At 37.0% G+C, this 25,877-nt stretch overlaps 1 protein-coding gene across 1 annotated transcript in view; it reads left to right on the top strand.

Annotated features, from left to right (window-relative positions):
- CTNNBL1 (catenin beta like 1) overlaps nt 1–25,877 on the top strand; it is a 178,572-nt gene that overhangs the window by 91,710 nt on the left and 60,985 nt on the right. The window contains exons 8-11 of the mRNA XM_036902319.2: nt 5,527–5,599; nt 5,837–5,895; nt 7,339–7,487; nt 24,225–24,406. Of these exons, the coding sequence (XP_036758214.2) occupies nt 5,527–5,599; nt 5,837–5,895; nt 7,339–7,487; nt 24,225–24,406 (463 nt within the window). The remainder of the gene's footprint in view (nt 1–5,526; nt 5,600–5,836; nt 5,896–7,338; nt 7,488–24,224; nt 24,407–25,877) is intronic.

The raw sequence follows: 25,877 nt of genomic DNA on the forward strand, positions 1-25,877 counted from the left end.
AGGGAATGCAATAGATGGCAGGAACCTGAGTTGTTTGTGGGGTGGCCATAGGTTGGAGCCACAACCTTAAAATACACAAAATAATCCAATAGTTTTTGTCTCTGTGGAGTCAGGACCAAATTTTCTCATTTGTGATTTGACACTGATTCAAGGATCTTTCATTAAACCAGAATGTCAGGCCTCCTTTGTCTTTTGAAAGGTGTTGTTGAAACTTGCTGGTGTTGTTTTGAATTAGTAACTGGAAGGGAAATTGAGACCTTTGGGCGTTTGGCTGGATTCCATTTCCCTTAGGAGGGTAATAAAGAAGCCCATTTGATAGTCTAGCAAGCTATTGATTCTTGCCTTTTAGGCACAGTATTTATGTAATCCTCTGAGCATAGCCATGTTGCTGTCTCTAAAACAGGTTTTCAAGGTTTCAGGGCATCTAAATATTAAAATGCTATTTGATTATTTTATTAGTAAGCAAGAGCACTTAGAAAAATCCTGTGTTGTCCAAAACATTAATGAAAGTAAGTCCTGGATAAGGGTGAGGCCAGCAAGAAGACATGTCTTTAAAAACAATGCCCTCCCCTGTAATGACTCTTGTCTTTCTTACGTATTTCTAAATTATACACGCCTTCCTTAGCCAGTTTAAATCCCTACTCTTCATGTAGAATCCACCATTTTTATGACTGAAAGGAAGTATGTAAGTTCCATTGCAGATAAAAAATTTTAAATGTAGACCTATAGGGATTTAGTGCCTTGTACAAACTCATATAGCTAGTTAGAGACAGAACTAGAATTAAAACCCAAGACTCCAGACTTGCTTCATGCACTCTTTCTCTAGCACTACTTTTCTGAGTATCAACTATTTTACTTTTTTCATACTGGTTCTCTTGTGGAATTTAGCAGATCTGGGTTCTGATATGTACCCATAATAACTGTGTGATACTTACCCTCATGAAGCATCTTCTCCTTATCACCTGGCAGACTTTCTTATGCTGTGTGCTCAGTATCTTTCTCCAAATAAGCATAGACTCCTTAAGTGGGGCTCCATCAGTTTGTTTCCAATTGTTCTCAAGGTATGATTCCCAACCAGGAGCATCATAATCACCTTGTTACAATTGCAAAATCTGGAACCTACCTGCCAGACCCACTGAATTTGCCCAGCTTGGGGTGGAGCCAGCAGTCTGTGTTTTAACAAGCCCTGCAGGCAATTCTGATGCGTGCTGAAGTCTGAGAACCACCATCCTTGAATACTTAGGTTTACATTGCTTGATAGAACCTTGCTATTTAACTGATCACCCTATATTTATTGAGTAGTCCTTGAGTAATTCTTAAGTGAGTGGCACATTGCTGAGTCTCTTTTTTGTCCTGGTAGCCTAGCAGTGTAAAGAGATAATCATTGATTTCTTCACCCACTAAATGAAACCTAATTTGTGCTAATGAGGATAAAACCCATTGCAGATGATTGCATTAGCAGGTGAACAGATAACAATAGTGTGAGGGGCACTGCATCACAGTTCATTTTTTAATGGGGTATAGGAACTTATTAGGATATTGTATCCTATTGAAAATAATGTCAAAACCCAAAGTTTTATTATTTTTTTTCTAATGGAACAAAATTAAGATTTCCTTTTATGCTCCAAAAACAGTTGCAACATTCAGTATATGAGCTAACAAATTGAGAACTGGCTGTTACACTATATGTACAACTGGTTGATGCTAAGTCCTTATCCTCTTATGACCAGGAGTTGGGATTTTGCAAGGCAGAATCTGCTTTGACAATCAAATAGGGCCGTGGATGTGTCTGAACCTGCCCTGTGTGTTCCAGGTACCAGAGGTGAGCTGTAGAAATAACCTACAGCTTTGAGCTGTGGGTGGTAGCATAATTGTTTTGTACTTTCCAAAAAAAACAGCAGCTCCCAGAAAGGTGAAGTTTAATTTTATTCAAGGCTAGTGCATGCTGAGTACAAACCTATGTTTGACTTTGTAATTACTCGGACGGCTGAAAGATTTAGGATCACCAGGCTTCTGGCTGGACAGAAAGAAGACAGCCCCAGAAGCTCCAAGCCCCATTGGTTAACTTTGCAAAATCCAAGAGATTATACCTGCTAAATGAATTTTCTTTCCTTTCTCCTGATTTTGACCAAATGTCCTTGTAATTTGGCAGTTTGGTATTTTGCAAGCTCAGAGACTGTCATCTCTGGCTGAGGTTTAAACAGAAATCAAATTTATTTGGTGACTTTTGTCTTTAGCTAGACATGAAAGATTAGTCTCCTTCCTACCTGGCCCACATTTCTTTTATTTCGTTTCCACAAGATTAAAGTATTTGGCTGTCATCATCATCAGCATCATCATTATCACCACTAAGTTTTCCCCATCTGATATGAACCTCATATATTGGTTATGAAGTATGTGCAAAGCATTTTTCTAGATAGTTTATGGACATATTTCTGATCACAAACAGTCTTCCAAGTGGGCACTGCTCTCTCCAGTTCACAGATGAAGAAAGAATCCCAGAGAGGGGAAGTGCTTTGCTCAAACCACATGAAAAGTATGTGGGAGAGCCTGTGACAGTCGGGCCTGGGTATTGCCAGAGCCTCCCCCGCTTGCCAAGCTGTTTCCTACCTGGTATCCCTCTCAGGCTCTGAAGCATTGCAAGGCTCAGTTTTGGGGAGTTACAGAGCCTCATCATTTTGACTTTGTGATTAGATTCCTCCTTCATGCCAGTTTTTCAATCAAAGGGCCTATATTTTAAGGGAAAAAATGCTAGAAAAAAATTATAAATTACAAAATTATGATTTTGATTTTTTAAAATTTTACTTTGGGCAAACTGGAAACTCCTTGAAGTGTCACAGCAAAAGCTGGAGATTTCCTAGGGGAATTTTCAGGAGAAGGGCAACTCAACTGCTGGGTGCCTGTTGTGTGTATATTGGTTCATTTAATCCTGAGGAAATTCTTTTATTTTTTTAACATAAGAGAAATCACCTGTTAGAGAGGCAGAGTTATTTGGTCAAGATCGCAGAGCTGGTAACCATTAGAGCTGAGATTCCAACCTGGATAGTTTGGATTTCCAATTATCAAAAAAACTTGTAGTACCTACTGTATGTTAGGTATTTCCATATTATCTTATTTAATTCTCATAGTAACTCTCCTAAGATGATGTTATTTTATTATTTCCATCTTGCAGATAAGAAAACTTAAGACCAAGAAATGTTACCTGGGTCATAGATGCCCATTCTCAGTTCATGGGGCCCTTAATGTCTCAGTAATTTTGTTTCTACAATGCTCCATGCCAAAAAAGACCTCACAGTCCTGTTTATTAAATAGGTCCAAACAATTTAACACATATTTATGTCCTAACAATTCAGGAGTCTTCTGAAAAAATTAAACACGTGAATTAAAAGCAAAGATATTTTAATTTTATTCTTAAGCACCACATCTATTGATGTGGGTGCCTTTCGAGTACTGCACAATTCCTAATGCAGTGGAATCAGATTGAACTCTCCCTTCCTCATTCCTGTTCCACATTGATTTTCACACAGCTCTTTTATCACAGCAACCACCAAAACCCAGCTTCACAAAGATAAGATGTCATCAAAAGAAATGTACCTGGAGCTAGTAGTTAGTGCAGTTCAGCAGATGTCAAATGTCACTGCTCTTTCCTAGGAAATTAAAAATATCCTGCAGTTCCCCTCTGAATTTGGTGTGACACTTCAGGTACACAGTTTGAAAGCTGTAGACTTGGTGTCACATAAGTGGTAGATGCTCATGTGTCAAACTTAGGTGTGTCTGATCCCAGATTCATGTTCCTTTTTGAAAAAACACATGAGTGCATTATTTAATAAAATTAACTTTAATTCAGTGTAATATTTTTAAATGCCAGGGTAATGGACCATATTCATGTCTGATTCATCTCTGTGTGCTGTCCTGTTCAGTTCTTTGTCTTGCATATAGCAAGTGCCCAAAGAATATTTGTTGAAATAAAAGAGAAAATGTCCCCCCTACAGGGGGTAGGCATTTATAAAATCAAATAAAGGACGAAAGGCATTGAAATCACAGTAGGACTATTGCTTTAGTGGCCTGATGTCTTTGGGCTTCTTTCACTTAAGTGTATCTCATTTGAAACAAGAACGCTGGCCCTTGAAGAGCTGCATACCAGTTGGTGCAGCTCAAGTCATTTAAAATAGCACTATTTATACATTTTGGGTAAGTAATTTTATTAACATATCCTTGATTCTTATAGAGATGCTCATCTCTTGGCTTTTCACTTTTCTGTTTTGATTTTTATAAAACTTTTTTTTTTTTAAGTGAAGCATGTTGCAGATGGCATTTAAACCCTGGCTGTTATACTCAGTTTCTTGAAATAGGCCTCAAGCAGGGAGCCTACCAAGCACACATGAGACCTTGCATCTACAGATCTTTTAATCTAAGCTGGGTCATACCTGGTCAGCCTCCTGAAACCCTGTGGGCTGCACCTAGGCTTGATGAGGAATACATGCATAGACAACTGAAAAGTTGCTTCATTAGGAGCCAGTCTTCCTTCTTAAGTACAAAATCAATGTCCAAACAGAACTGTGAATGGTGCAAAGGTGATGGAGGTGTTAGCTCCAAGAGAAACACCTCCACTGTCCTTTCCAGGTACTGAAATTTTTCATTTCAAAAACCTGGATAGGTAACAGTGCTGCTGATGATTAACAGTCATTGTCTATGTGTCTGCATTTTTAAGGATTAAAAATAAAGATACAGCAAATAAAAGCATATTGATGAGATTTGTTCCTCTCTACATCTTTATCCAAGGGGCATTGTTAATGGTGAGATACTTGAATAACAGTGTGGATGGACATGACAGTCCCTGCAGTAGATGTGTCCCCTTTGAAACTCCAAGTAGCACAGCATGCAGCAGGGAAGGAATTCTGGGTAGTAATTTGGGTATTAAAATATTAACACATTTCTGCATTTTTAATGTGGTTTCCTTTTTAAATAGTAGGCAGATTATGGCAATGAGGAGATAGGTTTATGATCTCAAATTAAATTTTAAGCATTAAAAAAATCCAAAAGGAACTACTTTGTCATAAATGCATTCAACTATCTAAACAAGAACTTGCTTTCTTTTCAACTTCTCTGATCATCTATTAGCTAATTTACAGCCCAAATTTCATGATTGTAACTTGTGAACAAATCTTCATGATGGATTTTAGTATTAGAAGTTCAAAACTTTCAATCATTCATCTAGTTGACATTTGAGTATGCTATGTGCTAGACAATAGTCCCTGGACTCAAAATGGGGAATCTGGGAAGGCTTCACAGAAGAGGTGACATTTGTGCTGAGCCATTGTGTACATCTGCCATTTATGGTTTTACTATGTGGTTTTACTGTGTAATACTTGACTTCGGTCTCTCGAGAGCAGAGGCAGACTCTTCTTTTACGTTTAACTGGCTTTTTCCCTCTCTAACTCAGTTCCTAGTACTTGTGAAAAATTCATTCTGGGTAAGGAAGCAAGGCCCCTTAACATTTTTCTCATTTCTTTTATTTTCCCACAGGCAAAGATGCCTTTCGATGCCAACAAACTGTATTGTAGTGAGGTGCTGGCCATATTGCTCCAGGACAATGATGGTGAGGCTCCCTCTTGGTATTGATATTCTGTTAGGATAGGAGCCAGGCTTGTTTCAGATCATGACAGCAAGCTCTCTTGCCTTTGGCATCCCCTTGCTCTCCCTCTCACTCTCTGTGCAGCTTTTGTACTCTGTCAAGCTGTATTGATTTTGTTTGCTGATGTATCAGTGTTAGACGGCTGTAAAATCTGACAGTTAGCTTCATTTTTTTTCTTCCTCTATTTTTTTTCCCTTTTAGAAAACAGGGAATTGCTTGGGGAGCTGGATGGAATCGATGTGCTTCTTCAGCAGTTATCCGTGAGTAATTCTTATGCTTCCTGTCTGCTGTGAAGATCCATGGCCTGCTTTAAATGGGAGGTGGAGCTGGAAATTGTGGGAAGGAATGACATGTGATGAAAGCCATGTGTTGTATGGCAGTTTTGAGGTTATGCTGAACGTGCATGGTTTGCCTCCTTTTCTTAGTCATTTATTCTTTATGACCAGATATCACTGTGTATCTGGTTTTGACTTTCTCAGTCCTCTGATTATTTGTCAGTTCAAAAGAGGTGTGTTTCCTGCTTAAGTGTATGTTCTTGGGCCAAGCATACTAAATTATTTTCAGTTGACCCACTCCCAGATTATTCACTTCCTTTCTTTTCAATCTGCCAGTAAAAAGGAGTCTATTCATGTAGGATCCATATAAGCTCAAGGAGTCCAAGTTACAGTACAGTGGGATAGAGGTCACAGAGGAGGGAAGGATGTGGTACTGGAGGCTGGAATGAGAAATTGGAAACTGTCATTTGTTCATTGTAAGAAATGTAAATCCAGTTGAAGTGTTCCGCTGGCATTCTGAAAATGCTGTTAAGATTTCTTCTAACGAATGTCATCTCCGCTATTCCAAAAACAGGACTGAAAATAGATTATTTGGATAAAATCTTGAGTGTTGGGAGTGTCTGAGATGTCAGTTTGCATACAGCTTCCGTCTTGGTGCCAGCAGCCTGAGTGGCTTGGCCTCCACCCCAAAAAACAGAGCTTTGAAGTGTGAAACTGCCTCCGTTTCTGGGAACAAGTCCTGCAAGATTATTGATCATTTTGTAGTAGACTGCATGGATATGCATATACTGTTAAAAGACTTTCCTCTAACCATGCCATACCTCTCTGGAAAAGACAGAACTTCCGCTTTACGCTGCTCCCATGACTTAGGGCCACAGCTGCTGTGTGAGGCAGTTCAGTAGCCCTGATGGTTAGGAAACTCATCCTTATATTGAGCCAAGATTTGGCCTTCCAGATTGTGGTGTCTTTTAGAAGAGGAAGAAATGACTTGTAGTTGGATTGGGCAGGGAGGACTTTTGGGGTAGATGGCAAAGTTGTTTTTTGCCCTGGATGGTAGTTTCAGGGGTATTCACCTTAATCATTTAGCTGTACATATCTTTTACAAAGTTTTCTATATCTGTGTTATATTTCACAGTAAAAGGATTTTGTTGGATTTTAAAAATCCGTCTCCTTGGAACTCTCAATCATTCATGGCTCCAGTGGTCAGTTGAATGTATTAGTTTTTTGCATTAACTGATAGCTGTTTGTTTAATCCCTGTGAATCAGAAAGCCTCAGTTTCTCTAAAATGAAAACTGATGAGAATTTGTTTGGTAAACTTCTGTTTCCTTAATTGTGGGGTTATTGTGACAGGCTTTGGAAATTGTTGAGTGCTTGCTGATAAGACATTTTCTTATGGTGCTGTGCTTTCTGATGTCTTTGTTTGACAGGTGTTTAAACGACATAATCCTAGCACAGCTGAGGAGCAGGAGATGATGGAGAATCTGTTTGATTCACTCTGTTCCTGCCTAATGCTCAGTTCTAATCGTGAACGCTTCCTGAAGGGTGAAGGTCTTCAGCTGATGAATCTCATGCTCAGGTTTGTTTCTTATGTCCTAGCTCTCAGTTTTTTCACCCAACTCCTCATTGTTAGCCTGGATGCAAGAACATGTAGCCATGGTCTTTTATTCCATTTGAGTTTCCCAGATAAATAAAACAGTAAAGACTTCAGGTGTATGTGCAGTATTTTCTAAAGTTAGTGTGGATGAATAAAAAATATATTTTGATCTGTTGGTGCCCTGAAGGGTCAATTGGCAGTATGACCACTCCATTGAAGGGAAATGTGCTTTTGCTCCTTCTCTTAGTGTGTTAGTTTTGGGAAATCTAGTCATTAACTCCTAAACATATCCTATGTTAATTTCTAAACTTAGCTCAATTTTCTTTATATCTCACATAGACCTAGCTGTGCCATATGTTTGTCTATATTTTTATTGACAGCAGAGTATCATTCATATTTTTTATTTATACATGTTTTTCATTATGTGTTATTGTCAATAATGGATTATACATGTGCTGTATGGCTAGCATAAGATGTATGAAAATGAACAAGACAGTTCTAGAACTGTTCTTTATAGTACTTCCCTTGTATATCTTACTGTTTATGCTCTAACTCCTTAAAGTATTTAAAGTGGATATCATGTTGGTATACTACACAGAATCCTAAAATTGAAAGTGAATAGCAAGTAGCTTGTATCAATAACTCTTTTGAGAAATCTGGCTAGGAAGGAAAGTAGAGAAATGGGACAGAGGGTGGGGAGGGTAACCAGAGTGTAGAATACCGTCAAAAAACAGTTTTTTTAAATGAGAGCTGATGGAGTGTGTTTAGCATGGTTGGGAGACTATCATTATGGAATTATTCTTTATGAAATTGAGCCAGAGTCTGCTGTCTTGAAACATTTATTCACATATACTGAAAACTCTGTTAAACTATGTCTTTGGAAAGTTTTTTAAAAATAAATTTGATATACATCTATTAATATAATTTAAAATATAGAAATGCAAAACTGTTGTTAAACAGCTATTAAAACACTGATAAGGTACTCTATATTTAAAGTGCTGGGCTTATACAGAAATGAGTAAGACAAGATTCCTGCCTCCATGAAGCTGAAAAACCAGCTCTGTCACCCAAATACAACCCAACTATGGGTATATATTCCTTCTAGCCTTTTTTTTTTTCTGTAATTGTTTTGTAGTTTTTAAAGCTTTTTAGGCCTGCCACACATGTAATTTTCCATACTATTTCAAAATTTAACATGTTATTTCCCATGCTATGACATAATCTTCATGAGTGTTTTCAGTGCTGCATAATGGACTGACTCTAAGGGAATATAGCTCACTTAGTATTCTTCTGTTGTTGATATTGAGGTTATTTCCAGTGTTTTGCTATTATAACAAATTTTACAATGACCATTTTTGTGCTTACAACCATTTTTGTATTTAAGATTATGAAGGTTTATGTTTCTAAAGTTATCTTCTCTTTCAAGGCTTGTGTAGGGCTCAGGGCACAACAGAGCTCTTTGCTTGTCCAGTGTATACCAGATCTTGGATTGATTGAAAATCTTCCTTTGTGAAATTCCTTTTAAAAATTTATTTTAAAGTGCAGAGAGGTGCATTAGAATTATTTGGAGGCCTTTAGTGTGCAGCTGATTTTTGCTAGCTTTACTCTCTTGAGCCTTCTGTTTGTTTATCTCCTTTACCCTTCTAATTACCTGTCCTTTTGTTGAAATGACCCACCTTCTCCCAAGCAAATAGTATATAAAGAAGGTGCATATGGCTTCCTGGGCCTTCTAACCTTAAAACTACACTCTGAAGGGACTTCTCCCTAAGCTTTTTAAAGGTCGAAACTGCCAGTATCTTTGGATGGTTGGGTGCAAATATGAAATGATGTATTCCTGTTAGCATATGGCTTGGTAATGTGCAGCAGTAGGGAGTTGAATAAATAACCTGAAATATAGATTACTCAAACAGAAATGCGGAGATTCTGGGAGCCTAATTATAAAGGAGCTCCAAAAACCTTAGAAACTGTACCTCTCTAGGATCTCCTAACTTTTCATTTTTGAATGCTGAAGTTACTGTTAGATTAATTCTTGTGCATTAATTAGCTATATTAGCAGATTCAGCATTTCCTTTTTTCTCTCTCACATGCTTTGCCCTGTGTTATTTTTCTTCTTCGGGCTTCTAAATGGGAGGTTTAATTGCAAGAGAACTTTTTTTCCTACCAGTTTTGTCCTTCCTGATCTTCTAGCAGGAGCTGCTGTCACTCTCTTTCTATCTAGACAGAGCTCATTCAAGATGACACAGCTGTAACACTGGAAGTTCAGGAAAATTTCTTTGGTTCTAGTGCCCCCAAATACTAATACTTACTTTGACTTGGACATTCATCCAACAGTTATGAAATGCCTGCCTGGGGTGGTGGCAGTATGGTATAGTGTGGAAGAATGGGCTCTGGAGTTGAGGTAATTGTGGGTTTGGAACAGCTCTTTCACTTAGTAGTTCCAGATATTTGGTGAGTTACTCTAACCTTTCTGACCTCTGGCCCTTATATTTTTTTCACCTGATAAATGAGAGTGACAGTGCCAAATCTGCAGGGATTTTGTGGGAATTAGTATATATATATATAAAGTATCTATGACAGTTCTGCAGCTATTAAAACCCTGATAAAGTGCTATGTTAACTTACTGTGCTAAGTGCTAGGCTTATACAGAGATGAACAGGATCCCTGTCTTTGAGAAATTCAGTAGCTAGTGAGGGAGGCTGATATTAAATAACTAATATAACATAATATGTTAACTATTAAGAGAAACAGTTAATTTTACCTACTGTACCCTGTAAACTTTTTTTTTTACATTTCTAATCATTGATTAGAAAGGGTCACCAACAAGATAGTCATTTATGCATTATCATACTAACATACACAAACACGTATATACTGTCCAATTTAAATTTTATCAGCTTTATTAAGACATCATTTATATACAATAAAACACACCCATTTTAAGTGTGCTTTTAAAATTTTGACACATGTATACACCTTTGTTTTTACCATGTCAGCACTCTCCAATAGAAATATAATCTGAGTGAGATACGTAGTTTTGTATTTTGAGTAGCAAAGGTAAAAAGGTTAAAAGAAACAAATAATGTTAGTTTTAATGATGTGCCATAGTTGACCCTGAACAAAACGGGTTTGAACTGCATAGGTCCACTTATACGTGGATTTTTTTTCAATAAATATATTGGAAAATTTTTTGGAGATTTTTGACAATTTGAAAAAATATTATTTTTCTCTAGCTTACTTTATTGTAGGAATACAGTATATAACACATATACATATAAAATACATATTCATCAACTGTTTATGTTATTGGTAAGGCTTCTGGTGAACAGTAGGCTGTTTTGGGGGACTCAAGTTACATGCAATTTCAAACTGTGTGGGGGTAGACATCCCTAAACCCATGTTATTCAAGGGTCAATTGTATTTTATTTAACCCAGTGTATTAAAAACAATCACATGTAGTTGATAAAAATATTATTGAGCCACTTTACAATTTTTTTTTCATTCTAAGTCTTTGAAATCTGGTGTGCATTTTGCATTTACATCTCAATTAAAAGCTAAATTTTCACTGACACTTGATTTGTATTTAGATTTCATGAAATTTGAGGTTGTAAAGATAGATTCCCAGGCCCAGTTTTCTCCAAACATACTTAAATGTTTCCCAAAAGCTGAATCAAGTATCAGTTTTTAAACATACACTTAAATCCATTTAAATTAAATTTAAATTTTAGCCCCTTAGTTGCGTTAGATACATTTCAGATGTTCAGTAGCTGCATACGGCTAGTGGCCACCATTTTGGACAATGCATATATAGATAATTTTTATTACCACCCCCCTCCAAGTTCTCTTGATCCCTTTTGCAATCAGTTCCCACCTATCCATATGTGGCCCCCGGCAACCATTGTCACTCCAGAATTTCAAATAGAATCATACTATATGTGTTTTATTTAGCTTGTTTCACACAACCAATTGTTTTGGGATTGATTCATTTGGCATAGTAGTTTGTTTCTTTTTCATGCTTAGTAGTAGTCCAATATATTTCTGCATTGTAGTATATCAGTTCTTTTATTTATTCACCTATTGATTGGCATTTGGATTGTTTCCAGTGTTTTGCTATTATGAATAATGCTGCTGGTCTGTGTATAAACATATATTTTCAATTCTTTTGAGTAAATACCTAGGAGTTGAATGAATGGGTCATATTGTAAATGTAAGTTTGCTATTAGAAACTGCCAAGCTATTTTCCAAAGTGATTGTATCATTTTATATTCCTATCAGCAAGTCAGGAGAATTCCAATTGCTCCCTATCCTCCTAAATGCTTGGTATTGTCAGACTTTGATTTTAGCTATTTGACTGATTGTGTATTGTGGTTCTACTTTACTTATACCTGATAACTAATGATGTAAAGCATCTTTTCATGTGCATATTGACCTTTCTTACAAGCTTCTGTTCAAATCTTTTGTCTGTTTTTCGTTTGGGTTGTCTTACTGAGTTTTAAGTGTTCTTTATAATAGATACAAGTCTTTGTCAAGTACATGTTTAGAATTTTTTTTCCTGTAATCTTTGGCTTGCCTTTTCATTTTTTAGCAGTGTCTTTTAAAGAACAAAGTTTTACTTTGATGAAACCTAATTTATAAATTTTTTCTTTTATGAATTGTGCCTTTGTATATAAACTATGTTTTCCTAACCCAGGGTCTCAGAGTGTTTCTTCTGTTTTCTTCTAGAAGTTTTCCATTTTAGGTTTTATATTTATGGGTGTATAATCCATCTGAAGTTTATTTTTGTATATGGTGTAAGGTATGAACTGAGTTCTTGGTTTTATTTATTATTTTTTCACAGAGATGCCCAATTCTGGCACCATTTATTGCAAAGACAATCTGTGTTCCATTAATTTGCCTTTACACCTTTGTCAGAAATCAATTTTTCTTATATGTTTGGATCTATTTATGTGCTTTCTATTCTGCTCCATTGATATTTGTCTTTCTTTGTGCCAACACTACACTGTTTTGATTATTACAGCTTTATAATCATGTGATGAGTCTTACTACTTAATATCATTTTAAATACTGTTCTAACTATTTAATTCCTTAGTTCCTTTGTCTTTCAATATAAATTTTAGAATCAGCCTGTCAATTTCTAGAAAAACTCTGCCAGAGTTTAAATTGCAGTGAATTTGTAGATTTCTTTTGGTGGGGGAGTGGACAGCTTTGCAATGAGTCTTCCAATCCATGAACATGGTATATTTCTTCTTTCATTTAGGTCTTTTATTTCTTTCATCAGTGTTCTAATGTTTTTTTAAGAGAATTTGATATTTTATATTTTCCTAGATATTTGTCAGTTTCATACAGATTTTCAAGCTTATTAATATAAATTGTCCTTGTACTATAATTTTTTTCATATCCTCCATCTCATTTCTTCTTTTTCATTTTCTGTACTTTATGGCCCTTTTATAATTCCTAATGCTATGTATTTAAGTTGTCCTGCTTTTTTCTCAGTCAGATTTGTTAGAAGTGACTGGGATTGTTTTTGCTTTTGGGTTGGTATTTTGTTTATCTGTATACTTTTTGCCTTCTCAGCATTTTTTTTCTTCCTCTTATTCTTTTTTTTCTACCTTTTTTTCATTTATTGGGTTCCCCTTTTTCCAAATTTGAGTTGAATGGTTAATTCTTTTAAAAGTAATTCTTTTATTTAAATGTAAAAGCATGTAGGGTTAAGATTTTCTGTTTAAAATTACTTGCCTTCATCACATACTTAAAGTAGTAAAGTCTTATTTTCTTACCACATTAACAGAAAATAGATGCTGAAAAATATCCACTTTTTTTAATTTGAGACTTTATTTGTGGCCTCTTGGCTATTTTTTTGCAAGTTTTCCATGGACATTTGAATATAATTTGTGTTTCTAGGGTATAAAGTGCTGTATCTCCTAAATCAATTTTGTAAATATGTTTAGCTCTTTGGTATCTTTTTTTTTGAAACTAATTTGTCAAATTCTGAAAGAAGTAGTAGTCTCTCACTATAATTGTGGGGCAAAAAAACAATAATTGTTTTTTTTCGTATTTCTTTTGGAATGTTTTTACTTGTTATATTTAACTTGCTGATTCAGCAAGTAAATGTGAATTACTTTTATCTTAATCTTGAATTGTATATTTTGTAAGTATTAAATAGCCTTCTTTGTTTCATGTAATGAACTTGTCTTGAATTTTTATAATTTTGTATTTATTATATTCTATCTTTTTATCTTTAGCTTTTTATGTTATTTTATATTATATGTGACTCTTTTTAAAAGCATGTAGCTGTTTTTTGGTTTTTAGTCCAATGTGAGAGTTTGTCTTTAAGTAGACGAGTTTAATGTATTTGTTTTTATCGTAAATGCCCATTGTTTGGTCTTTTTCTTGTCTGTTCATTTTGTTCCAGTGGTTTCCTTGATGGTTTTGTTTTGTTTTGTCTTTTGGTTCTTTCGTCATTTTCCTACTTCTGTGGAAACATCGAAATTATTTTGTTTCTTTTCTATTAGTTAAATTTACTTTTTAAAAAAATGAAGCTTTCTTCCTTTGTCTATGAACATTTGATATGGTACCAAGTCTCTTCAGGATCTGACTTCTGCCTAACCCTCCCATGGCCATCTCTTCTTATTCTTCCTTTTCCACACATCTGCGCTGTACTCTACAAGCCGGACTTATTTTAGATTTCTTAATACATTTCATTATTTTCTCTGGGTGACTCACCCTTGAAGTTGAGGCTAAGCTTCTTTAAGAAATCTCTGACCCTGTGTCATTCTGCTCAGCCCAGTCCTTATACCCACCCTCCCTAAATTCTGAGGAACTGATTCTAGCATCCTTTGCTTACCTCTGTGGGAGCTCTTATCTGCCTGTGTGGTAAGCATTTGTTTGTCTCTGACTGTATTTAAGACTCTTGAGAACAGAGACCAGGTTTTCTTCTTTGTATCCCCAGCATCAGGCAATAGGCTTCTGGTAAATATTTTCTAAATGAATGACAAAAATACAAGAAACATTTTGCTTTTACATCACTGGGTCATAGAATTCCTTGCAAATCCCATAGATAGACCCAGAGAATGAGGAGTGACTTATTAAAAGCCATATAGCCAAGAACTCAATCTCCTGCCCATAGATACTGAGTCCTGTTTTTCTCTGTCAAATTTTTTAGTGCATGAAGAACACAAAACAGGCCACAGGGTGGTCGTGAACGTGACCTTCAAGGCTACAGGGAAGCCAGGAATCAGCTGTGGACCTGGGCTCGCTGCCCTATTTGGCCTGTGCCCATGCTGGGCTTCAGAACAGAAGCCAACAAAAGTGTCTACATTTCAGTTTATCCCCCTTTGGGACACTTGACCCTTTCAACTCTCTTCTTCCATCATCCTCTTAGGTATTTCAGGGTTATGGTTTAGGTGTTCAATTTTTATAACCTTTCTTCTCAAGGTTCAAAGAAGTCATTCATGCAGACTTGTAATCTCAGCTTTTGTTTCTGGGGACTATTTGGAGATCTAGCACCTCTTTGCTCTTAACCTCACAGGCCTTTCTACCCAGGTGTTAGTTGTCAGGTGACTTTTTCTCATTCCTGTGTTGAGTGTCTGGATTTCACAGTGCTTGACAGAATCAATAAGGGAAAAAAGCTCTATATTTTTTCTCTCTTTGCCAAAGGACAGATGAAGCCATTTTGGAAAAGAAGAAAATATTGTTGAGGTGATATTTAAAAATGGAACTCATGCGGTGAAAACAAGAATAGGTAGCCATCCTAGAGTATAGGAACTCCCAGAAAAGGACTTTCTCACTTGGCCATGGAGTTCTGATAAAGAAAGAGGGGAGAGTGGAAGGTGCAGAACCTTATGGGCACTATAAAACTGCATGCCGAAAGGAAAAGTGAACCAGAGTCCCTGATGGAGAAAATACTGCTCCTGGTTGTGTTAGGTGGCTTGGCCTCATGCTTTTGGTTTGATAAAGAACTAGGGTACAGAGAGGATGTTTGGATGGTCTTTGGCTAGCAGCAGAAAACTTAAGATATGAACATAAACCAAATCGTATTTTTTTAGTCAGGGATAGTTGAGAGAAAAATAAAATTTAGGGAAGTCACAATTTATTGTGCAGTTTAATAGGATAATCAGATTTAGAGGGCCCAATTCATAGAAGTAAGACTAACTTATACTTATGGAGGAATGGCCAATTTAGAATTTAGCAAGAAGTGAGGGTAGAGCTATAAAAATACCCTCATTGCCCCCTGGACAAAAACTGGTTTGACATTTCCAAGTTCTTGGTTACAGATGTTTCTCTTTGGTAAGATGGAGGATACAAATAGAGGATTCCAATATATCAAGTTTAATTATAGCCTGTATGCCAAATCATTTACTTCTTGCCACCACAAAACACTTTTTTAACAGTATGACCTTGTATCAAATGGTTTAGTGTTCTTTAAGAAACAACAAAGCCAGTGGGAGACAGAAGAATTACATTGTCAATTTCCTTGAAAACGTTGACATGAAGCTTATTACTTCTGTTGTAAAACCCTGTTCCAGTTAGAAAGAGAAGAGACCATTGTGATCCCAAGGGATGTGTACAAATGCAGCTTGGGGTTGTGTAGCAGAAACACAGTGAGCCCATCTTGGTTATTAACTGTATAACAAAAAAAAAGGATGAGAAGGAGACCTAGACACATCCATTTCATGAACCACCAATTTTTTTTCCTCTGAGGTTTTTCAGTAAGATTTTCCTTAATCCAAAGAAAAGTGTCTTTGACAAAACAAATAACATAGCAGTGGTATGCCATCTGCAAAATAAGTCTTTGCTGGCCCAATTTTGGGCTGTGGACTAGTACCAAAGCATATAGATAGGTAGGGAGGCCAGCCTGGGGAATTTTTTTTTAACCTTGAAATTTTATTCCCTTGGCTTTTACCTTGTTCTGTGTTGGTTTTGTTCCTAATGAAGATGTGGAAGTCCAAACCTTATTACAGTTTTATTCTTGTGGTCCTTTACAGGTTTTTGTTATTGTTTAAGAGCTAGAGCCTTTTCTTCTGAACTTCAGCCTTGGGGATTCAACTGCAAAAACAAAATAATAATGCAAGTCTTTTAGAAGTCAGTTGTGTTTCCTGATGGAGCTGCATACAGTGGTGTTCCAAACTGCACACACAGATCTTGCTTGTTTTTCCAACAAGCATTCCCTTTCCCCACTCACTGAATATTAACCATTCTCTCCTCGGTGGGTAAGAGTAGTTTGCACCTGTTCTCTAGAAACCAGAAAAATGCTTCAAAACAGAAAGTAATCCTTCCAACAGCCCACCAGCTGGCATTACCTCTTCATAATTGGAAAGTGCTGTGACTGAGAAGGCAGATTGAACTGAAACAAGATTGCCTGACAGGAAATGGTATATAGGACTTGTCTGCGCCCTTCATTCAGACTTCATAGCTATTCATCATTCCAGTGTAATTAAATTGCACACATTTAAAGTACATAATTTGATGAATTTTGCAATAGGTACAGGCCCCATCATACTGTCACCACAAGTGTGGTAATGAATTTTATCATACCCAAGTGTTTGCTTTTATCCCTTTGTAATCCATAACTCTTCTCTGTCCACCTCCGTGTCTCCAGGCAACCACTGATTTGCTTTCCATCCATTATAGTTAGGTTGCATTTTCTAGAATTTTTATGTAAATGGGGTCATGAAGTATGTACTCTTTTTGGTCTGGCCTATTTAGCTCGCTATAATTATTTTGAGATTATCCATGTGTGTCAATGGTTTGTTCCTTTTTCTTAGCTGGGTAGTATTTCATTTACGAATACATCACAGTTTGTTTATTCACTTGTTAATGGACATTTGGGTTTCCAATTTTTTACTCTTATGAACAAATGTACTAATGAAAAATTGCTCTTACATACATTCATGTACATATCTTTGGGTGGACATACTTTTTCATTTCTCTTGGATACATATCTACAAGTTGTATATTGGGTCATAAGATAGGTATATGGTTAACTTTTTAAGACACTGCAGATCTGTTATACAGAATGCCATGTTTACATTCCCCCAGTGTGTATTCATACAGCAGTATATGAGACTTCCATTTGCTCCACACTCTTGCTAATAGGTGATATGGTCATGTTTTTTATTTTAATCATTCTAGTGGCTATATATATATATATATAACTATCTTATGGTTTTAATTTGCATTTCCCTATGGCTAATGATATTAGGGTATCTTTTCATGTGCTTATTTGCCATCCATATACCTTCTTTGGTATGTTTGTCCAAATCTTTTGCCCATTTTTTGGTGGGGGGGTTGTTGAATTGTAACAGTTCTTTATATATCATAGATAGAATCCTTTGTCAGATATAGTTATTCCAATTATTGTTTATTTGTACCTTATTTTTCTTGATCACTCTTGCTAGAGGTTTGTCTTTTTTTTTTTTGGTCTTTTTAAAGAATTAAATTTGGGCTTTGTTGACTTTCTTTATTAGGGGTTGGCAACTAAGGCCTGTGGGCCAAATTTGGCTGAGGCCTGTGTTTCCTATGGCCAGCAAACTAGGAATGGTTTTATATCTTAAAAACATGATATATATTTTAAAACACACACACAGAGATGTCACAGAGAGATGCCACAGAGATTATATGTGGCCCATGAAATATAAAATACATACACAGTGATGTCACATAGAGAGAGAAAGGTGCCACAGAGATTATATGTGGCCCATGAAATATAAAATATTTTCTGTCTGGCCCTTTTACCTAAAGTTTGCCAGCCTATTCTCTCTAGAGTCCTGGATTTTTGGCCACTGATTGTTGGTCTTACTTTATAGCTAGCTCAGCCATGTTGTGAGTGGTTTCTGTGCATATTGAGCCCACTATAGTGCTAGAAAAAGAAACTTATGTTTTCTATGTATTTGTTTTGTTTTCTGGCACAGGCAGTCAAGCAGTGGTTGGTACCAGTAGTTTATGAAAAATGGGTGGGAATAGAAATATAAAATTGAAAATATTCTGCTTAACAACATAGAAGACCACAATTATTCTATTTCTGTGTGGAATATCTCTTAGCATCTCCCAGAGCACCAGTGTTCTTTGGCACTATAGTTGAGAGTAGCTATGAACTTAGTCTTATTGATCTCACTATCTATTCATTGAAATTCTGGATCCTGGAAAGTGATTTTATATTTGGAGAGCTTTTAAAAGGAAGTGAATTTTATCACATACATTGTAAAACAAACAAAAATAGTATTATCCAAGTTTCTTTCCAGGATTAGTTTATAATTCACAGTATCTCTTAAAGAATGACTGTCACCCTCTTTTTAATTCCTCAGTCTCTCTTGGCCAGAAAGGGACTAGACATTACCTCTTAACACTTGTTCTTCAAGTAAGTTTCCTGCAGTGTTCCATCTTTCTTTTCTGCATACTTCCTAGAGCCTTTCAGCGTTGTCTTAATCACACTGTTGGTTCAAGTGTTAGCCAGAGATTTAATGATTCTTTTAAATTTCTCCCTATTTTTAACATCAGTTCTGGACTGCAGACCCATAAGGCTAAGTGCACATCACTGCTGTGTCTCACAGCCACCTCAGGTTCAGTCTGAACTCAACCCTTTTCACTCCTAGTCTTTCTTTGTTTTGTTTTAATTTTTTATTAAGGTATGATTGATATACACTCTTATGAAGGTTTCACATGAAAAAACAATGTGGTTACTACATTTACCCATATTGTCAAGTCCCCACCCATACCCCAATGCAGTCGCTGTCCATCAGTGCAGCAGGTTGCCAGAGATCCACTATGTCCCTTCTCTATGCTACACTGTTCTCCCCATGATCCCCCACACCATGTGTACAAAACATAATACCCCTCAGTCCCCTTCTCCCTCCCTCCCCACCTGCCCTCCCACAGCCCTCCCCTTTGGTAACCACTAGTTCATTCTTGGAGTCTCTGAGTCTGCTGCCATTTTATTCCTTCAGTTTTGCTTCATTGTTATACTCCACAAATGTCACTCCTAGTCTTTCACTTTGCCTTTTTTGCCAAGCTCTCTGCCTCTAATACATTTTCTGTCTTTGTTCTGCTTCCATTACGCCAGTACTGTCTAACCCACTGTGGAAGGTGTAGCCTTCCTATACAGAATCAGCAGCCTTCATGTTTTGCTGATGCCCCTCCTGCTCTTTATATTCTAGCAGTACTGTGCACCACTCCCTGACGGATCCATGCTTACTCATGTCTCTGCATGTACTGTTGTTTCCTTCTGCTTGAAACACCCTCTCCCTTTTTGATGGAAAGACATAGAGTGAAGCTTGGTTCAGGCATCCTCTCCTTTGTGAGGCCTCCTTGACTCACAAAACCTCCACTGTAGTACTTGGCTTTTCTTAGTACACCCACTGTCTGCATATTTGTATTGTGAACTGAACTCCTCAGAAGCATGAGCTGTGCCTGCCTTTACATCCTCGATTTAATATCTGGCACCTTTTAGGTACCTTGCTAATATTAGATGAAAGAACAAATGAATGGAAAAAAATTATACTCAGAATGTATGTTCATTGTAAAAGATTTTATATTATTAAGAAGAATAAGCTAACTGAAACAACAAGAGACTTTCACCATTTCTCCTCCTCATCAGAAGGTTCACTTTGGCAGAATAAGGAGCAGTGGATGACTCTCAGTCATTTCCCACAACCACCTACTTTTATAGAGGCTAGTGTTCACATTGGTCCTGGCATGAATGGCAACCTGATGAACCCAGACAAGACTAAGATAAACTACTTGTCCTCCAGTAGAATAAATATTTCAAATAAAGCCAACCCAAGAAAGGCCAAACAGCTATTGATTGCTAAAAGCCTGAACTTAAGGCCAATGAATATTTCAAACTTCACCTCCATGTAGTTTGCCTAAATAGTGATCAATATACAATTACTGCCCCCTTTAAAGATGTCTCACACTGCCTGTGTGAAGAAGGTTTTACTTGTAAAATCTTTTGTTTGTTGATTTTGCTTAGGCAAGAAAATGAAAGAGAGAGACTTGGCTAAAACAGAGTCCTCTACATTTAACATTTCAAACAATTCTGTTATTTGTGAAATAGTTTGAATGTATGCCAGATGGTAACTGAATGTGCCCAGCTTACATGACTGTTACTCATTTCAAGAAGCCTTTTCCTGAGTGACTATTGAGGATATTGTAAATCTGTTTCCTAATTTCTGCTCACATGATTGTCTGCCCTACTCATAACCTTTTTAAATTAGATGCTAACGTCCAGCTGCAATGAAAAGAAATATATTATTTGTCTAGTTTCCTATTGGAATTTCATTTTGTTAAAGAAAACCCTTTCCTGCTGAATTTGGAACCTTCTTTACTCTGCTCCTGATATTTAAGATTTCATGTCTTAGTAATATGCCCTTTTCATTCCACTAGAGCACTCAGAACTCTCTGTCATTTTTCACTTATACTTTTTCCATGGTCTGTCTTGCTTGCCCCCAAGCTCTGTCACTATAGTCCCTTCATCATACTGCTGCCAAATTAAGCTTTCTACAGTGTATCCATCAGCATCTATGACATGGAGCCCAGGTTCCCAGTCATCTTCCACCACTGGCCATTCATAACTACCTGTACTTCCCCCAGGTGACATGCTTTTACAGGCCTCCCAGACATTGCACATGCTGTTTACCTAACACTACCACTGCTGTCATTGCTCGCCCATATCTGCCTGGCAAATACTCATTCTTCAGACTTAGTTCAGATGTCACCTTCATTTGACACCTTTAGTGACTTCTCCTAGATAAAATTAATTATCTCCACCTCTCACCTCCTTGGGCTGAATTTCCATTGCTTCAGATTTTTGAACTTATTTTTATTTACCTGTCCTTAAATTGCTTAAAGACAAGGAGCTTATAATTCCTAGTAGCTGGTGTAGCACGTGCTCAGACTTTCTTTTTCTTTTATACTCAGTAGTGGGGTTCAGTGTCATTTGTATCTATGGATTGTTTTGACTAATCCCATAGCGAGGGTGATAAAGGTAGGAACATTCACAGCACTGTTGACCCTTGAACCACACAGGTATCAGGGGCATGAACCCCCCATGCAGTTCAGGATCTGTGCATAACTTCGACTCCCCAAAAATTTAACTATAAATAGCCTCCTGTTGACCAGAAGCCTTCCCAATAACATAAACAGCCAATTAACACAAATTTTGTATGTTACATGTATTATATACTGTACTCTTCAATAAAGTAAGCTACAGAAAAAATGTTTTTCAAATTGCTCCAAATATCCAAAAAATTTTCCAGTATATTTATTGAAAATAATTTATGTATAAGTGGATCCACAGAATTCAAACCCATTTTGTTAAGAGTCAACAGTACATCCCTGATCTTTTGGCACCAAATAAGATACTCAGTTGTCTTGGTGTGCCAAGAACTGAGGGATTTCTCAGGATGTGGTGTTTTTAATGCTAAACATGGAACAATCTCAGGTAAAGCAGGCTGGTCTGGCACTAAGGGGTACTGTCAGAAAGCTTTTTACTTACTCCTTTCCTCCATTCAATCTTTGCTGGCTAGTCTGACCCAGGATAGCATGCTCTGTCATTATTAGCACTTTAAGAGAGAGGTGTTTTAATAATGTTTCCTCTACCAAAGACTACCTAAAGGGACATTATTTCCAATTCCTTTTCTCTGGCTCTCAGGTGAAAAATTGGGTAAAGGGCTTTGGGTTGTGTTATTACCAGCTTTCTGATGAAACTTGCTTCCCCTTGCCTGACCAGTCACCTTGCTCCATCTATTAATTCTCCCCTTTTTTATCTTTAGTCTCCTCATCTCCATGGGCTTCTTGACACCCTAGAAATATGATTAAATTGTCCATAGTCTTAAAAATAATCATTAAAAAAAATTCATATTGGCTTGGTTGATTTGCCAGCTCTACTAAGATGATCCGACTGACTTGCACCTCTCTACCTCATAGAGTGTTAAAGAAAGCAATGTAAGGTTATAGAATATAGAAGACTATACTTCTTAAAGTGTGTTCAAGAGCAGTAGCCAGTGACAGGATTGTTCTATGACCTTTGGATTCACAGGGGGAAATCACTTTAATTTTTTTGAAAATAGTTTATTTTTTCTAAATCTAAAAAATACTGTATATTCATTAAGGAAAAATGAAAGATACTGATGAGTAGAAACAGGAATAATAAGATGCAGAAAGCATTTGACAAAATGCAATTTTTCATGATAGAAATACTTGAATTAGGAATAGAAGGAAATTTCTTCAACATTTTATATAAAGCACCTACAAATATTCACAGCTAACATCATACATAGTGATGAAGACTGGATGCTTCCCCCTTAAGATAGCTACCAGACAAGGATGTCCAGTTTCACCACTTCTCTTCAGTATTGTACAGGAGGTTGTAGCCAGAGCAGTTAGGCAATGAAACAAAATTAAAAGGGATCCATATTGAAAAGGAAGAAGTAAAACTATCTCTATTTGCAAATTACATGATCTTACATACATAAAATCCTACGGAGTCTACCAAAAAATTATTAGAACTAATAAGTTCAGCAAGTTTGTAGGATATAGATTAATATGCAACAATCAATTGTATTTCAGTGTACTTGGAATGAACAATCCAAAAATTAAACTGAGAAAACAATTCCATTTATAATAGCATCAATAATAAAATACCTAGGAATAAGTTTTAACAAAAGTGCAAAATTTATACTCTGGAAACTATAAAACCTCATTGAAAAAAAGTTAAAGAAGATCTGATAGATGGGAAAACATTCCCTTTTCATGAATCAGAAGACTTAATATTGTTAAGGTGGCAACACTCCCCAGAGTGACCTACAGAGTCAGCATAATCCGGATTGGAATTCCAGCTGACCGCATTGTAGAAGTTGGCACACTGGTCCTAAGATTCGTATAGAATTACAAGGGACCTAAGATAGACAGGCAGTCTTGAAAAAGAACAATATAGGCTTCCCAGTTTTAAATGGATAGACAAATGGTGGTATATCTATATAAGGGACTATTATTCAGCCATCATTAAAAAATGAAGTACCAGTAATGACATGCTGCAGCATGGGTGACCTTGGAAACATCATGCTAGGTGAAAGAAGCCAGTCACAAAAGACCGCATGTTGTATGATACCATCTACTTCAAATGTCCGGAATTGGCAAATCCATGGAAAGTAGACCAGCAGTTGCTTAGGGTCTGGGAGGGGAAGAGGAAGAAAACTAATGGGTAGGGAATGTTCTGTAATTGACTCTAGGGGTGACTGCATGTACTTGTGAGTACACAGAAATCTGTTGAACTGTACATTTTAAATAGGTAAATTGTGTGTGGTGTGTGAATTATGTCTTGATAAAACTGTTAAAAAGAAAAAGGAATAATAGACGATCCATATTCCCACTACTCTGAAATAATCTGTTAGCATTTTAATACTTTTTCAGTCCTTTTTAATGCATATTTTTCACTTAATTGGGGTAATGCTTCATAAAGAATTGATTGTTATTGATATTCAAGAATAATTGAATTGTGCTCATCATTCTGACCATAACAATTGTTCATTCTATTACAGACTTTAATTGTTAACAGTATGTAATATTCCATGTAGATATACCATAATGCGATAATTTTCTCATTGGTGGATGTTCATTTTGTTTATTTTTCCATTACAATGAGTAGTGCAGGAAGTACAGGTTGTTTTTTTTTAAAGACTAGAACATCCCCATGATATGTCTTCTATGAAACCTCTTTTGTCCCAGAGAGAAGAAGATCTCCCGGAGCAGTGCCCTGAAGGTGCTGGATCATGCCATGATTGGACCCGAGGGCACAGACAATTGCCATAAGTTTGTTGACATTCTTGGCTTACGAACCATCTTTCCCCTCTTCATGAAGTCTCCCAGAAAGATAAAGAAAGTGGGAACCACTGAGAAGGAACATGAAGGTAGGGTTCACTGGAAAAGTCGGCCTAATTTAGGTGCATTTGAAGAAATGGGGGAAATGAGAGCTACTTTGAAAAACTCTGACACGGCTGAGGAGTAGACTCTTAGGCAGAAGAGTGCTTCTTTTTTCTTTTCTATCTTATATTCCATGCATGGAAAAGCAACTAGAGATCCCGGATCACTGATGGCCTTTGTTGCACTGGTTCTCTGTTTGCCTGAATCCTAGTGGTTCCCTTTCCAGACTGTTAATAAGTCTCTGCGTGAGGGTTTTGTTTTCTTCGCTGTAATTTGTAGCAAGGTGTCTCTCTGATGGAAGACCCTTTTGAAAAGAGTAATGAGGTGGCAGCACATGTCACCTCTAAAGTGGTGCTTTCATGTATTTCTGTTCTAAAGTATGATTCAGCCAATATCAGGAATTGCCGAAATAAACTATTTACAGCCCAGGTTCCCCTTTTTATGTTTCTCCTCCCTGATGGTGCACACTCCCTGCAAAATGCTGCCATGAATTGCAGTGCTGTAACCAGAGTAGTTACTGCTAGGCCAATCTCCTCCTGCTGTTGTCTAGTGGCCTGCTGCATCCCTACCCCTGTAAACAGCTGCAGTGTAATCTAGAAGCCCAGAGATTTATGGGCATTGACAGTTCTGGAAGCTAACAGACAATTGTACCAGGAAATTTACATGGTTGGATGACTTTTTAGTGTAGGGAGTGGGCAAAAAGTGGGGCGAGGAGCTGGTATGTGTGAGAGACAAGAACCTGGGCTGACTGACTAATTTGTTGTCCTGTCAGTCAAAAGTTAACATTGGTCCCATGGTTTGGGTAGTTATTTTGTCAGTGTTTGGTAGTGTAGGTATTTGCAGGATCTTTTGCATTCCTCACCCTCCTAGATAAAAGTTTGAGAGTTCCTGTCTATCCCTTTTCAAATTGACTTGGGTTTAGTCTCTTATAAGTTGGAGTGGCTAAAGGCAAGATGATGTGATCTGTCTTCAGTGGTTGCTTCCAATGATAACATCTCTGATCAAATGAGCACGCCAGAGACAGCAGAAAGACTGGCAGGGAGGAACTGGCAGTGCAAGGAACTGTGCACTAGAGATCTGAAAGCAGAGAGTTCAGGTCACCTCAAATCAGATATTGACCAAACACCAGCTGTACACGTTAACCCCACTGCTGGTCTTTTCTCATTCCTTAGTGGAAATTCAGCAAAATGAAGCCACGGGAAAGGGAATGGGTGGTCTTAGAGATCTAGGAGATAAAAATTTTGGAGACAGTCACCATTCATTGAAAACCTACCATATTCCTAGCACTGCTGTGTTATAGGCTATCTTCCTGAGGCCTTTTGAGGTAGATGGTGGTATCCTTTTTTTTTAGATAAAGAAATCTGCTAAGAAAGGAACCAAGCTGTGGTTCTGCAGCCAGCTAGAAGTGTAACGTTACACTCTTTCCTTAACTTCTCTGGGAGATTACATTTTCCTTCC

The sequence above is a fragment of the Manis pentadactyla genome, chromosome 5 (assembly GCF_030020395.1).
Source record: "Manis pentadactyla isolate mManPen7 chromosome 5, mManPen7.hap1, whole genome shotgun sequence".
Classification (NCBI taxonomy): Eukaryota; Metazoa; Chordata; class Mammalia; order Pholidota; family Manidae; genus Manis; species Manis pentadactyla.